Source organism: Acanthochromis polyacanthus, chromosome 8 (genome assembly GCF_021347895.1).
Source record: "Acanthochromis polyacanthus isolate Apoly-LR-REF ecotype Palm Island chromosome 8, KAUST_Apoly_ChrSc, whole genome shotgun sequence".
NCBI classification, from domain to species: domain Eukaryota; kingdom Metazoa; phylum Chordata; class Actinopteri; family Pomacentridae; genus Acanthochromis; species Acanthochromis polyacanthus.
Window position 1 is genome coordinate 13408120 of NC_067120.1, and position 13723 is coordinate 13421842.

A 13723-nucleotide genomic window follows, 5' to 3' on the forward strand; every position below is an offset into this window, starting at 1 on the left:
TAAATCAATGTAAAATAATCTCGCAGGCCGGATATAATTGTATTACGGGTCGGATATGGCCCGCGGGCCTTGATTTTGACACATGTGCCCTAGAAGGAGTTCATCACAGATTTTTCACGGTTAACGCATGATGGCGCACTTCCTGTTGGGTTTAGAGCATGACACAAAAAAGTCAATCACAGGATTGACTTTTTTGCGTTTCCTGATGTGCTGCATATGTCTCCCAAACTTTGTACCTATCGATGAAATGTCCTCCCAGTTGGGCTAATACCACATTTTTAAATTTTCTAGGGGGCGCTATGGAGCCATTTTGGGACAAACATGCACAGACTCCATGAAATATCAAATTTTTTACCGGTTCGGATGAGTTTTCAGGGATGTTCAGGCCCTCAAAAACGCAATCGTTGCGGCAGGCTAACAATAATAATAATAATAAGAAGAAGAAAAAACTCTAGCATTTCAATAGGGTCCTTCGGCCCTAATAAGAGCTGCCAGTGGAGGGGGCCCAGGAACAGCGGTGGCATCATAGTGATCAACCCAGAGCCATGACTGAACACCGGCCCTCGCGGCCCAAACATCAGACCGGCCCACCAGGAATTGTCCCGGTGCTCCCGATTACCCACTCCGGGCCTGGTCTTAGAAACGAACAACTTTTCTGGATTCAAATTTGACTTTCACATGTATTTTGCCACCATCTGTGTGTTGTCAAATGAAAAAAATGCTTAAAAAGCACATTCCTTATTTAATCCAATCTTATCTACTGTTGCTCTGCCCCCTGCTGGGGACTGAAAAAATCTGATGCAATACAAATGTACAAACCAAGTTATTTTCCTGAAATATTACAGATAATTTCTCACAAATATTTTACACAACAGTAAGAAATTCAAAAATATTTAAAAAAAAAAATCAGTGTATGGTGAGGGTAAACAGAAAATGACACACTCTGATTTCAATAAACACATTGTATAGAAAAGGAAAATAAAACATATTTAGCTCTGTGACCCAGATAAATATAAAGAAAGTAAAAGTATCTTCATGTTGGTGTTGATTTTTGGACACCCGCATATCGAGAGGAGTGTCGATCAAATGTCCTCGGTGACCAGGCAGTAAAAGTCTGAGCGTGCTCCGTAGTTGCGTGATCCCAAGTCGGACACGTCGATGTCGGAGGGTTTTGGTTCGGCAGCTGTGATGGGAGCAGCGGGGAGGACTGGAGCTGTACAGGCCAGAGCTTTGTACACCGGGAGGCGAAGTCCTGCAAAGAGAGAGAAAAAGTGAAAATGGAAAAATGTTTATTGCTTTCTACTCTAACTTTGATCTCCTCTAAACAGCAAATTCAGTTTTGGTTCAGGTTATGCTGGAGGGGGAATGGACTGCTGCACTTACTTACATCTATCACAAATCCTTAATAAAAAGTAAAAAAAAAAAAAAAATCAAAAGATATTACGCAAATTTGAGACTACTGAAGGTACATACAGCTATAATGAAAGACGACAAAACAGAACATGAACCTAAATACAAAAAGGTGAAAATAGAAAAACAGGAAGCTGATGTTGGTTCAGATGGCACATGGAACGATACATATTTGGACACTCTACTTTTATTTTTGATCCTAGTACATTTTTTTGAGCTTTTTCCACTGCTACATTTTCCATTTATACTTTCATGTAAACAAGTCTTTTATCTTGTATGTATTTTGCCTGGATTGACTAAAATGAGCTGATATGTTCCTGTAACTATAATCTAGTACTGCACAGATACTGAGACAAGTAGGCAGAAATAGTTTTATTTTCATTAAAGGTGAATGAAAAAGATATTTAGTCCATTAGGAACAAACACAGGATATAAACTACTGTGGGCTACTAAGCTACAAACATATTTTCCTAATGTTGTAAAGGAATATTTCAGATGGAAACTAGAGTTTAAATTTTTCTAACATCAACTGTGCACTACCAGTCAAAAGTTTGGACGCACCTTCTCATTAGATTAATACTGAAGACATCAAAACTATAAAAGAATACATATGGAATCATGTTGTAAACAAAGAGGTTTTGATCTTCAGTATTAATCTGCAATGTAGAAACTAATACAAATACATAAAAAGCATTGAATGAGAAGGTGTGTCCAAACTTTTGACTGGTAGTGCAAATTAAAAACAGGTTTGGTGCAGTGAAGGGAAGCTGTCTGTGGAAGACTTCAACTGGATTTTCCTGTAAAATATATCTTTTTACTAAGAAGTAACAGCACAACGCTGTTTGTGGATTTGTTTTTTTTTGTTTGTCTGTTTTTTTTTTGGGGGGGGGGGGGGGCATTTGCATGTCACTTCCTTGCTGACAGATGAGACGATCGAGTTCACCGTCATATCTGTCCATTAAATATGAAACCACATCCAGCAGCTGGTTAACTTAACTGGAACAGGATGAAAAACCAGCTGGGCTCTGTCCAAAGATGATAATATCTGCCTACCAGAACCTCTGAAGCTCACCACCACCAAATCTTTAAAATGACTGGCTGTGATTTAATGTGAATGTGCACATTCTACTGTCTACATGTCTCACAAATGGCTGTGATGTAGCCACAGACCATCTGTAGTCTGTTTATTAGCTGTTAAAGAGTAGACTGTGGAGCTGCTGGTAGGCAGACTTTGGACAGAGACAGCCGAGTTGTTTCTCTTTGCTAAACAAAGAGTCTCTTCATTTCCTGGCAGCAGCCCTGTGAGATGGGATCAATATAAGCCCATTACTGTTTATTACACTGTATGCTTGAAGTGTAATAAACAGTAACCTTCTTAGGAAAAATACAAATTTGACCTTTTATGGTTATACTTTGCGACTAATGTTCATATTTTTAGAACATATTTTCTTCTTATGTTCATCTTGTGTTTTTTGTTCTGCATAAATTTCGAGGACTTTGAATGGGAGCAACTGTAACAAGCAGTTCTGATTCTGAATATTCTCTTGTAAATCTATGCAAGAAAACAGACAAGAGCAAAATCCAAAATGTCAAACTGTAAGTGAAACATGAAATTGTTTGCCACTCATATCTGTTTACTATCTTATGGCACAAAAGGTTATGAATCCGATGAATAAATGTGTCATTGTTATGTGAAGTCCTAGTTAAAGATTAACTGTGTTGAACAAGTGTTACCATAATCCAACTCTAGATTGCAACATGAAAACCAATATGTGTTTCATCAGCATTTTTTAATTCAAACAAGCCGGACAAAGTCCAGCAACTTCAATGGACTGTTATAAAAGAGTCTATCAGGCTGAGACTTGCATAGATGCTGTAATGATTATGTTCCAATTCTCATGTGACAAACATACGTCTGTCACAGCGTTGACATAGACTTCCATTTGTAGATCTGAGTCAGTAGCTGTCATACAAGGTGCTGCAACTTTAAAGCTGCTGTCCGGAGTGTGAATCGCAGCGTCTCCCAAAACACTGTTGGTCCCACCCTCCCTCTGATTTCGCCCCTTTATTTGTGCACGCGCGCAGTACCTGACAGGAGTGCCCGGAGCGTGGCAGCATCTCGCCTGTTTTGCTGTTTTCCCCTCTTCTACATTTAGTACATTTAGTAAATAATAAAGGAATTACGTTCGAATTCTGTATTGAGTCTAACTTGTCCTAATACCAAAATAACATGAATCTGCTAGGACGAACTAGTAAAGTTTCAATATGTGATTACACTCGTGTATCCCTCTCGATGACGTTGTTTATCAAACTTAGTGCATTTACGCGTGTATATGTGTTAGATTGTTTATTTATTTCTATCGAGAGTTCAGAATTGCATGACTCCTCTGACGAAGAGTATGTCCCAGACGCCCCAACATCTTCCTCCAGAGGTCGGGCATCTAAACGAAGCCGTCAGGCGGGCTATGGAGGCCGTGGTCGGGGAGCGACGTGAGCACCCTGAGCCAAAAAACGTCCTGCAGTCTCTTGGCCTGACAAGCCGTGGGATTGGTAACTTTTCTGGAAGTTGCTGATCCCTGATGCTCTCTCCTCCACAAGCAAAACAAATGTGCGCGCGGTTGCGTAGTGCGTAGCTCGCCCACCTCTGCATGGGCTTGCTTGCTGTGCGCGTAACCGTTGATTGACAGCATGACAAAGCGGAAGCTCGAACTTGATTGGTCGGCAGCGACCGGCGCTTTTTGGAATAACATGGGGGTCTATGAGAGGAAGGCGGAGCTCAGGAATAAATTTTCATATCGCGTTATACTAACTTTATATTATAGTAATCGAACTAAACTAACACATTTAAGCTTTGTTAAAAAATGATACATAAATTGAAAACAAACGGAAACTCCGGACAGCAGCTTTAACATGTATGTCTTTAATTTGCATATATAAAGAAGTGAAAAGCATTTTTATGCAAAAGTCCCTGCAGTTATGTAAAGAGTTCACCTTCACAAACAGTGAGCTCATAAACAGAGCTGCTCTTACCCAGGTCTCCAGCAGGGTCAGCGTCTGAGCGGCAGTCCAGGTAGTCCGGGTCGAGGGTCAGCATGGGGTCTTTGTCATCATGCAGCACAGTCTGAGGGTCGCCTGCAGACTCGTTGTGGAAGATGACTCTACGAGGCATCGCTAAAGCTAACTCCTTCCAGAAGGCTGAGGATGGAGTCTGTGGACACCAAACACACAGAACACATTACAACACGTTGTCAGTCACAGTGAACAGAACTTTCTCTATTCACGTCTTCCAAAGGTGTTTATAACAATTCACTATTCGCACACTTCATGTTGTAGCTCTTGCTTTACATGAATAAAGCTGCCAGTTTTGTCTTTCATTTATGCTCAATAATCTGTAATAACAAAGTTGCAACATAAAGAAATGCAAGGCACACTTATTTTAAAAATTAAAATCCCTCATTCCAATCTGTTCATGTTGCTAATTTAAATTTACATGAACATTTTATCACAACAGAATACATTTCCACACTGACAATTAGTCAGTCATACTTTGTGGTTACTGGTTTAAACCTCTGAACCACAAGCAGTTTTATGGCCCTTTCACAGCATTAGTCACCGTGGGCTCATTTTTTACTGCAAGAGAGAACTCAAAACTGTCTTCTGTACAGTATAACAACATTAGAATGCCATAAATCATTGATTTATGGAGAGAAAAAAAAATCAACACATCCAGCATTTTTCCAAGTGGCCACTGGTGCTTCCAGTACTGGAAAACAAAAATAGTGACTCTACATACTATAGATATGTTACTTTTTTACTGACATTTTTAATTTGTTTCCAGTCTTGTCTCATACCTGCTCAGTGTAAACACAGCCTGCAGTTGAGCCCAGTTCAACAGAAAAGTCCCTGAATTTGTGTCATGTGGCTGTTGGTTGTAGAGTTTCCCTCAAATGTTGTTGCAAAAAAAAGCCAACATAAAACAAACACAAAAAGGGTGTAATTTTGGTGATTTCATTGCAGTAACAAGCCTTTTAATCCTGCTAATGGGTTTTGGGACTGACTCAGTCATATTTTTTTCTCCAAACTACTCAAACATAGTTTATACTGATATAAAAATCACCATCAGTTTTAGCGGTACTATAATTTTGACTTCGTACACCTAAATCCTCAAGTCAATTTTTGAGCAGGGTTAGGGTTTTATTGACAGATTTACGACTGTACTGTTTTTGTTGGAGCTCGTCTCTCTGCTTTTAAGTGTGCGGTGCGAAAAATAATGTCACACACTTGAATAGACCAATCAGAATTTAGCAACGTTTAAATGAAAATGTCAGTCAAATCAGACGAAGCCACACCCACATTTCGATGTACTTCAGTTAAGTGGTCACTGAGATTATGTATTTGTGTATTCACAATATTTGTATTTCCTGTGTGAGTCAACAGAAATGAAACATAAACATTAAGTTGTTTACGAGCATTTGAAAATAAAATCAAGGATCGTACCACGGAGTTGTGCCTCCAGGTGAGTATAGTGAGGCAGTGCTGGTGCTCACTGAGCTGCTGCTTGATCTCAGACCTCATGCGTTTGGACTGGCCCTCCAACATGATGAGGATGGGCTGCTGACACAATTCTAACAAGTGCAGGAGGCCCTGTCTGGAAACACACACAGCGACAGTACATCAGGACAGACACTGTGGAAAATGGAAGCAACACTGACCTCAAGTGGTGCACTGTAAAACAATCATTACTCAGTTTTACATTGCATATAAAGCCACGTTGGAATTGTGTTGCGTCACATCTGTGCCCGAATTCAGTTGTGAGTCTGACCTGAAGTTACTGGAGCACCAGTCCTGTTCAAGGTACGCATGAGAGAGCAGCACGATGAGACGGCGGGAGCGACTCATGTTCATTAGGAGCTCTGCAGAGGGTTCTGCAGACACATTATATCATATCATTGTAGGTACATGAGGGAAAAGAAGCAGATTTGCATTTCAGTGGGCTAAAACAGAACAACACGTGGGCGAGTGTGACAGGAGAGTCTAAACAATCCTGGATTACAAAGGTTAAAAACAAAAAACATGAATTAATGAAATGACACATTTATTGGATAGCAGAAACAACAGTTAGAAATACAACAGGCAAAAAGCTTCAAGACGTGAATGTGATTTTAAAAATCAGTGCTTGTGAAAATACATCTGGCTAAAATAACACATTGGTCTGTAGAATTTGATCTTACCTGCGCCAGGGAGGATATCGTTGTCATTGAGGTGCACCTTGAAGCCATTCTTATTTTCCAGGTGAGGTTTGAGAATAAAGTTAACAAACTTCCTGTCATAGTCATTGTTCACATAGGAGATATAGGCGTCATATAATTTCCCATCTGAAGATGAAGAGACACAAACATACCGGTGATGTTAACACCACTATGGTCTTATAATGCAGCCTCATGTCAGCTCAGCAGAAGTCTCACCATTGAGTTCGTAGTCTCCGTATTTGTTTCTGTACCACAGTTTGATGTTGAGGTGACATCTGGCGTACACGACAGCCGCTACACCCAAAAAGACAAGCAGCATGGCGGCTGCTATAACAGCGACTGTGTGGTTGGGGCTGTCTGAACACACAAACAGAAAAAACAGCTAAAATGAGCATAAAATAATAAAACAAGACTTCTGCCGAAAACTTTAAATTGAAAATTCAAACAATTATGGATCCTACAAGTCTGTGTTGCAATTAGCATGTTTGTGTGTGAGTGCTTTGTTGTACAGTGGTCCCTCGCCATATCACTGTTCACTTTTTGCGGTCTCAGTGTATCACGGATTTTCAAATTGTATTTTGGTATCGGTGATTTTTTGCTATATTGCAAGATTTTGCGGTATATAAGTATTTTATATGTTTATTATTGTAATTATTTTGTGGTAAAAAACCACCATTAAAAAAATTTAAAAAATAATTTAAACATATTAAAAGAATATTAAATCGAAATAAAATGTGTAGCGTAGAGCGCTGGGCCTCCGCCATCTCCCTGTGTATAACAGTGTTCAGCATCTCGCCTTGTCCATTCTCACTGTGCAGTAAATTCATCCCATTGTCATCACTACTGCACTGCTAATTTATCATCTTCATCACTAAGTTGTAGTATATTCACCCATACAGAATTTTATATCTTGTTATAATTATGCAGGTTTAAGAATGTAGAAAGTGTTTATAAGAGTGTGGGAAAGGTTTATAAGAGTGTGGAGAGGGTTTATAAAGCCTTAAAATATATACCGTATAAGCAATAAAATAAATGTGGTCGCTACCGTTTTTTTGGCTATTGTTTACGGGTCTGGAACGTAATCCCCTGAGATAGATGAGGAACCACTGTATATATTCTAAACTGTCCCATTGAGGATAAATAAATTGAACTGAGCAGAAAATCTAATAAAATTGATCATCACAAGCTACAGAATGTGGATTCTGTTACCAAAGTGTATCTGGTACAATTGATCACAAATATATGAGAATGTTTAATGCATTAAAAACTCCCAGGTAGGTAAAAATAATCACAAAGTGTGAATCACAACAACTCTGAACTGTTTGTGTGGTGCTGACACATGACATGCTGTGCCAGGCTTCCTGCCAGACACTGTAAGATGTATTTGCAAAGAAAAAAAGGGCAATTCTCTATTTAAAATTCTCCAAAACTATGCTGTGTGAGGCAGTCGGCACACTGTGTGGAACTGGCTGACTGTTTCCTGCACCATCTAAATTAGAAGTGCTGTTAGAGCGGTCAGTAAGGTCTCTGGGAGGAATCAGGAAAAGCTTTTCATCGTTTATACCAGGGAGGTTCTTATAAGAGCTACTGCTTTACTGGATCATATATATTACTGTTTACAATGCTGTGTTGTCAGGATCATTCTCAGTTCATTTCAGGAAACCTGTTTGGAAGACTCTTTCATCCCCGGTGCACTTTGCATGCGTAATAGCAATTAGCACTCTGTTTGCTTCTTAGCTGTGTCCTGCACTTGCACTCATGCACATTTGCATTTGGTATGGACTTCCATTTCCTGCATTAGTTTGTTTTTGTTCATTAGCTGATGATGTTCCTTGTATTTTGTTAATACTTTAACGTATTTGTTTTATACATACACTCATCCTGTCCAAAGCACTTTTTGATTTATATGCAGGACACAACACGTACCTTCCTTCTTGTTCTTCTTTATGCTTTGTCCAGTTTGAGAGCAGTATTTTTACTTTTTGACAAGTACATATTTTGATATTATGACATTAGAATAGAACATTGCAGAGCCCCATGTGTCCTAACTCGTCTTACCTGAATTCTGCAGGCTGAACTCAGTAGAAATGTTCCTCACTGAGCAGCTGTAGACCCCAAAATCCTCCAGATCTCTGACGGTGATCACAAGCAAACTACTTACCATCAGCTGACCGGCACCAGGGGACCTTCAAAAACAGGACAGAAAACCTGATCTTATCTTTCTCTCACAAACACTGTAAATAACACAAAAACTATTATTGTAAAACTTTGAATCACCATGATGATGTGTTCAGTGAGTAATGTGTGTGGTTGGTGAGGGGCTGGCCGTCTTTACTCCACTGCAGCGTGGTGTCACACTGATCGTCAGACTGGTCCCAGAAGAGGAGAGCAGTGCAGTTCAGCTTCGCAGTGGATCCAACATTCCTCCAGAGCTTGGTCAGGCTCCCACTCGGCTTAAACTCTGGAGCTTTGGAGCACTGGGACTCTGTAAAGACATACCACTGTTATCTGTGCCCCAGACAATAGAGGCCTTCATGTGCCTCTGCCAGCTAGCTTCTGACACTGCTACCAGGAGGCAGGCTGAAACTAAATGCCTCCTTGCAGGTGTATCTGTTCAACGAGCCCCTTCAACCCCCCCACACCGGCTCTGAGTTTTCTGCAGGGACAAACAATAGCTTACTGCGCGAGACACACAATTACAGTATCAGGTTTGGGATGACTCCATTACACTTACACATAGAAATAATACTTACCCTTCACTGTGAGGCGCACAGTGGATGAGGCTGTGCTGTTGCCCTGGTGAGCACAGGTGTAATTTCCTTGGTCCTTCAAGCTGAAGACAGCAAACTCCAGGTAGGTCTTTCCCTCCTGGTTGCGGAGCGGCTCACAGTTTTTCAGCCAGGTCAGCTGGACTTGGGGCGGGTTCTGGGACTGAGCAGGCTCCAGAGGACACTGCAGTCGATAAGGAGGCTCCTGTCGCCCCACAAACTGTAGCAGCTCGTTAATCCTGCTCTCATCCACACAAGTCTGGCCTGCACAGAGAGAATTTGTGAACCTCAACAACAATCCAGCATTTTCCTTCCCAGTAAGCACTAAAAGTCAGGACATGTGTTGGTGCTGATCCCAAACCAGGGCTCTCTTTTCACTTATTTAAAATCTGTTTACCTCTCTACAAGGAAATTAGTAGATTCATTTCAATAAAAGGTAACATGAGAGCAGATGTTGTGGCACTAAAAACTGAATTTTGCTATTGGCTCCCAGCGATCACATGATGCCCACATCGCTCCCACCTGCATTTCAGTGAAACTGAGTGAAGACAGCAGGAAAACTCGCTGAAATACATCTGGGACAAGGAAATAAATATTGATCATCTTTCTCATTTTACAGCCTGGTTTAAAGAAAACCTTACAAACACTGAGGCTAGAGGAAGAGAAAGAGAGAATACCAGCTTCAAAATAACTTCTTGTGGTTTATTTTATTTTATTTTTCTGTTTAACTGTTCACTAAAAACTGAATTAGTGGCCCACTATGAGTGAATGAATGCAAATAGAATGTACCAAACAAAAATGACTATGCTGCATGTAATATTTTAATAACTTCTATCCATTCTTTTTGACACACAGGACTAAACATTTCTTATTACAACACGCAACCTACAGAATAGACATCATAAAACTACAAGGCACACACTGTATTTAAAATGATAAGGGGCAGACAGAGAGCGGGGTTACAGGAAAGAAATCAGAGGTCAGTATCAAGTCACATATCTGCAAGTTATTGAGGCTGTCCATGCAGATTTGTGAATATTGTCTCACTCTTCCTGAAGGACTCAGTAAAGTTGGTGGAAATTTTAGAGGACAGTATCAACGCAGAGCTGTTGGAAATGATTTCTTAGGCAACAAATGGTGGAGTTGTGGACACTTAAATGCCTGATTATGACCTTAATTGACATGTCAGCTAGGTCTGGCCCGAATAGTGGTTTCTGGTCTCCGGATATTCTGGCCCTATTAAAGATGAATATCCCTTCCACCTGGTAACGTCCGACCGGGGGGGGGGGATTTGGATACCAAAATTAATATCCGGATACCGCCGTAGCGAACTAATATTCAGCTATTTGGGTCCAGCCCTAATGTCAGCATCCAGCAGCCTGTTCTAGTCATTTAAACAAAGCTACATTTTAAAGAGGTCTTTTATTGCCACTGGTTAAAGGAGTGTCTGTTTACTGTCAAACTTTCTGATTGTTTTCCTCTAAAGCCACATCTGACTGTTGTGTGGATTAACTCAGTGTTTGAGGATTTGTCACCCACAGCAGCTAAAAAAAGTTTCAGTACACAGTTACTTAAATTCTTTTCTAACCCTGACATGACATTTAACCTGATGCACTACAGAAATTCCAAAAAACTGGCTTTACTTCCTGTTTAAGAAAACACTTTGCATGGAGTATGAGGACGTAGAAAAGTTGTAAACATTTTGCGGTGCTACAGAAGACTGTGTTCAGCGTTAGTGTATCTTTTGGCCCAGACTGACTGTTTAATGGAGCATGAAGGTGAACTTGTTTACTGTTTGAGCCGGGCAGAGCAAATGGCTGCTTTGCCGACCTAGAGAAAAACAATGAATCCTCTCTGTTCAGGACATGTTCAGTTCAAACAATACAGAGAGTCCATTTGGAACAATCACAATTAACTTGATACTCTCTTAGGGAAGAATTAAACAAATCAAACACACTAATGACAATGACCCTTCAAATCAGGACCTGTTCCGCAAGATATTCGGCGCATGCGCTCATGGTGACCATGAGCCAAACTAACAAATGACCTGCACAGATGCAAATGAGCTCTTGACTTTCCCTTTTGACGTACAGCTTTCCTCAAACAACCGGGTCCAGAGTCCGGGTCTGGTCCTGTTACCAGGCAACAGCATGTGATTGCATGACAGATGGACCTGCGCACTGTGACCACATGTGCACTGACCTGCTGTCATATAAAGTCTGTCAGCTTTTAGCATCCTAGAAATCTGACTATGACTCACACTGGACAAATACGCCAAAAATAAATATACTAGGTCCTTCAGCTCCCAATACATTATTTAAAACTGGAGTTCCCAACTAACTTTGAAGCTTTCCTCTCTGAATAATAAAGTTACATTTGTACATCCTTACCATCTGCGAGGAGAGTCTTGTCCCAGAGCCCCGAACACACCAACATGAAAGCGACTAAAATCACAGCCATGAGCCGCAGTTTCCCTCTTCCTCCTCCTCAGGTGAGAAACAAACCGACTGAAGACAACTTGTTGACCTACATCACCAGCTTTACTGCCTCCTTGTTCCACTTTAGTCAGACCCAGAGCCGCAGCACTGACTGCAGACGTCAGCCTTCATCAACTGCACCTGGAAGAACCTGAACCGCTGCTCGCTATTGGCTCCCCGCGGTCACATGACGCCCACACCGGTTCCTACCTGCGTTTCAGTGAACCTGAGTGGAGGAGAGAGCAGGAACTGGCTGAATACACCTAGGACAGGGAAATAAACATTGACCAGCTACTTCTCTCTCATTTTCCTGCCTGGGTTAAAGAGGGCCTTACTAACACTGAGGCTAGAGGTGAGAGAGAAGAGAGAATACCAACTTCAGAACTATTTATTGTGGTTTAAAAACAAACACAACCCCAGCATTTTCATGTATACTTTCCATATTTTTGAAATACACCAAAATGATAATAAAATTGCTAAAACTGGTAACGAACCTTTGTGTGTCTGCTTCAAAATAACTGAATAAGCATACATTTTCCACTTTCACAAGATGTATGCTTTTGGCATAAGGGAAATAAAGCTACATTTTCATTTCTTTTTTTGTAAAATTACAGAAAAATCTCTTTTGCTTAATAAATAAAACTGCTAGATTCAAATGTAATGCTACATATTGATAAAATTATTTAGATGCAAATAGTGACAAAAACAGAAAAATAAAACTTTGAAATAGATTGTTAGATGTCTTGTATAATTACAGACATTTTCACAATAAAAGTGTTTACAATAATAAACAGAAAAATATGTATTTTGTATTGTTTTGGTAAATAAATATCCTTCATAAAGCATTAAAATTTAAGACATTTATTAAATTATTCTTTTAAATTGATGTCCCAACAACTGCAATGTTGATCCAGATTTTATTTATGTATTTATTTATGTATTTATTTATTTTGTTGTTGTTGTTGTTGTTGTTGTTGTTGTTGTTGTATAACAGTGTAACAAAGGTAGTATTATGCGATTTCTTTAATGGCTTTGCTATTGATTTTATTGTCAATATAGTTTTCTCCCTGAACACATTATAAATCTGTTATAATTGTGAGGAAGGGCAAAATTTGCTCACAAGTCTGATGTTTGTTAAGTCTCTTTGATAATCATGCAGCTAGAAATGTTGGTCATATTTGATAATGTTAATTTAATTCAAATTTTTTCACAGTAATATTTTTTAAATAACCAATAATACCACAGGTAAATTTGTTGTAACTGAAGTCATCATTGAATGTTTTTTTATCACCAATCCTAATTAACCATCATAGCTAATATACAGGATTAGTAAACTTAGAATTCTACATACTTATAATTAATAAGCATGAACTTAAAAAAAACTATTTAGAATTTGAGAGGAGTGTAGTGTGTAGCCATATAGGCCCTATCTTTCAATAATTCTTCCTACATAATGATAAAACTCTTGTTTTAAAGCCTTTTCCATTTCCATGTTGTTAAGTATCCATTTCTCTGAGAAGTTTTATGATCACATTTTTGTGCCTAGAAAATACAATTTAATTTGTGGACTGAGAAATGCTAAAATCAGCCCAAAAGAGACCTCATGTGTCGCTTTGATGTAACTGCATAACAGAAAATTACATAAAACATTAGCTGAGGAAAACATGGCCTCTGAGTGTTCGGTAATAGCTACAGCCCAAAACACAACACTGATGCAGCTATTAGTGAAACACAAAAATTGCATGCAGCACAAAATGCCATTACTCTTAATGCTGTAACTTGTCAAATTTTAAATGTCACCAACAACACACATTTCAGC

General features: G+C 39.6%; 1 protein-coding gene across 1 annotated transcript; it reads right to left on the reverse strand.

Annotated features, from left to right (window-relative positions):
• Window positions 1-660: 660 nt before the first annotated feature.
• Window positions 661-12512, reverse strand: sigirr (single immunoglobulin and toll-interleukin 1 receptor (TIR) domain). Its single transcript, XM_022192875.2, has 10 exons — window positions 11818-12512; window positions 9413-9691; window positions 8937-9144; window positions 8718-8845; window positions 6876-7016; window positions 6642-6785; window positions 6233-6335; window positions 5908-6058; window positions 4441-4618; window positions 661-1252 (listed from the first exon to the last, which is right to left on the reverse strand). The coding sequence occupies exons 1-10, from the start codon at window positions 11885-11887 to the stop codon at window positions 1083-1085; spliced, it is 1572 nt and encodes a 523-aa protein (XP_022048567.2). The 5' UTR covers window positions 11888-12512; the 3' UTR covers window positions 661-1082.
• Window positions 12513-13723: the final 1211 nt, after the last annotated feature.

Excerpts from the sequence above, each read along its gene's own strand:
- sigirr (XM_022192875.2), bottom strand. The coding sequence starts at position 11,887 with ATGGCTGTGATTTTAGTCGCTTTCATGTTGGTGTGTTCGGGGCTCTGG. Across the intron at positions 9,692-11,817 it reads CAAGACTCTCCTCGCAGATG|GCCAGACTTGTGTGGATGAG; the intron begins GTAAGGATGTAC and ends CTCTCTGTGCAG. Across the intron at positions 7,017-8,717 it reads GTTCAGCCTGCAGAATTCAG|ACAGCCCCAACCACACAGTC; the intron begins GTAAGACGAGTT and ends TTGTGTGTTCAG.